A 2,500-nucleotide genomic window follows, 5' to 3' on the forward strand; every position below is an offset into this window, starting at 1 on the left:
GGACATCTAGCCAAATAATTTATGTTGCTCAAAATGTAACAAAGAGAATTTCAAGCTTTAATATTTGGATTAGGGTACATATAAACATCACTCTCATATGTCCATATACACACAGACACACACATAAGTGCACTGTGCACACACACACACACACCTCCACTAACACACACACACACACACACACACTCACCGTTGATGTTGTATATGGACATTCGGTAGGAGAAGTTGGCCATGTTGGTCTCCTGTCTGAGTGGAGCTTTCTGCACAGCCTCTGGCTTGCCATCATCCAGACTCTACAGGAATACACACACACACACACACACACACACACACACACACAGACAGTCAGATAAAACAGTAGCTAAGCCCCCCTTCCATCATGTGTCCACTGACAGTGTGCCAGTCTGAGGCACTGGGGGTCTGAATGTGTGTGTTCTTCTGAATGTGTGTGTTCCTCTGAATGTGTGTGTGTATGTGTGTTCTTCTGAATGTGTGTGTGTGTGTTCTTCTGAATGTGTGTGTGTGTTCCTCTGAATGTGTGTGTTCCTCCGAATGTGTGTGTTCTCCTGATGTTTGTAAAAGAGAAATCAAACATGGTGGAGATGAGCAGAGACAGCTTTTCATCACAATCATTAGCCACGGCGCACAGAGTCCCCACAGAGACTCAAAATGATCCATCCCTTCTATGTCTTTCTGTCTCTCTCTAACACACACACACACACACACACACACACACACACACACACACACACACACACACACACGTGCGCACACAATGATCTCTTGTTCTTGTTCTTCCTTTTCTCTCTCTCTCTCTCTCTCTCTCTCTGTCATACACACGAATACACACACACACACGAATACACACACACCGACACACACACACACACACACACACACACACATAATACTTACTCCCATAAGTCGGTAGGACAGGCTTGAAGGAGCTTAATGATGATGAACACAGCAGCAATGAAATCGGCACGCTTCCCTGAGTTCTTCATCTCTAGCCATTTCTCTCTCTATACCCCTCTCACCCCCCTCCCCATCTTTCCCCTCCTTATGCCTTTCTTTCTCTTCCTCTCTCTTTCTCTTTCTCTCCCTTTCCCTGCCATCTGTCTCTCTATCCCTTCCTCTCCAGTCGTCTCCGTTGGTCCTCTGGCTGTCATGGCAACAGCTGTTCTGTTCTTCTTGACCGGTACGATTGTGTAGCATCACACTATTGCAGAAGCACTGTACGTACTCCAGACTATCCAGACACAGTCTTTTGCTGTCTCTCTCTCTCGGTTCGGTGTCTCTCTCACGGTCGGCCTCTCTCTCTCAGACACACACACACACACACACACACACACACACAGACACACACACACACACACACACACCTGTGTGAGTTTGTCCAGTTCCCCAAGCCAGGCTCCAAACATCTTGTCGAGGTCCTGGTCCTCCTTATCACTATCCTCCTCTGCGGCATGGTCCAGTTCATCATCTGACAGCTGCTCCATCTAAACACACACACACACACACACACACACACACACACACACCAACAGAGAGGAGAGTTATTTTCCACATGTAAACACACACGAGACGTTCAGAACCAAATCAAATCTCCATCTGGGAAAAACAGGAATGTTGACCTGAGAAAAGAGAGAGAGGACAGGAAATCACTTCCTAAAATAAACCAGCGACAGCGAGTGTGTGTGTGTGTGTGTGCATACATACATAGTGTGTGTATGCGTATGCATATATGGAAGTGTGCATGAGATCTCTGTGTGTGTGTGTGTGTGTGTGTGTGTGTGTGTGTGTGTGCATACATACATAGTGTGTGTATGCGTATGCATATATGGGAGTGTGCATGAGATCTGTGTGTGTGTGTGTGTGTGTGTGTGTGTGTGTGTGTGTGTGTGTGTGTGTGTGTGTGTGTGAAGGCAGCTTCCTTCCACTGTCCCCTAAGCTTCAGCATCTCCTTCACAGCTAATTAATCTGCAGCGATCGTAAAACAGGAACCCTCCATTTCTCTATGCAACATTTATGAAGCACTTCATCTGCTGATTTTATGAGACTAAGAGAGAGAGAGAGAGAGAGAGAGAGAGAGAGAGAGAGAGAAGAGATAGGGAGTGAAAGAAAAAAGAGAAAAAGAGAGAGATAAAGATGCTTTGTCAATGGACATATACTTTTGCCTGTCAATAAGGTAATATTGAATTGAAGAGGAGAGAGACAGAAGAGAGAGAGAGAGATGGAGAGACAGAGAGGGAGAGAGAGAGAAACAAAGAGAGATTGAGGGAGAGAAAGAAAGCGTGGGGAATTAGGAGGCATTTATGACTTCATCAGTCACACTTGCATTCACTTCCAACAGCATGGCACCTGGGATCACCATGGCAACAGACAGGTAATTCAAGGAGCATTCTACACCGCATCTGTTATAACGTATGGATGCTCTCGCCCTATACACACACACACACACACACACACACACACACACACACACACACAAACAACA

The 2,500-nt window shown here is 45.9% G+C and overlaps 1 protein-coding gene across 3 annotated transcripts in view; it reads right to left on the reverse strand.

The window, feature by feature from the left end:
- The window catches only part of raph1a (Ras association (RalGDS/AF-6) and pleckstrin homology domains 1a), a 120,378-nt gene that overhangs the window by 45,910 nt on the left and 71,968 nt on the right, over positions 1 to 2,500 (reverse strand). For all 3 annotated transcript variants that reach the window (XM_031581655.2, XM_031581659.2, XM_031581650.2), the window contains exons 3-4: positions 1,383 to 1,502; positions 191 to 293 (exon numbers count right to left, since the gene is read on the reverse strand). In XM_031581655.2, the coding sequence (XP_031437515.1) occupies positions 191 to 293; positions 1,383 to 1,502 (223 nt within the window). The remainder of the gene's footprint in view (positions 1 to 190; positions 294 to 1,382; positions 1,503 to 2,500) is intronic.

Source organism: Clupea harengus, chromosome 2 (genome assembly GCF_900700415.2).
Source record: "Clupea harengus chromosome 2, Ch_v2.0.2, whole genome shotgun sequence".
NCBI classification, from domain to species: domain Eukaryota; kingdom Metazoa; phylum Chordata; class Actinopteri; order Clupeiformes; family Clupeidae; genus Clupea; species Clupea harengus.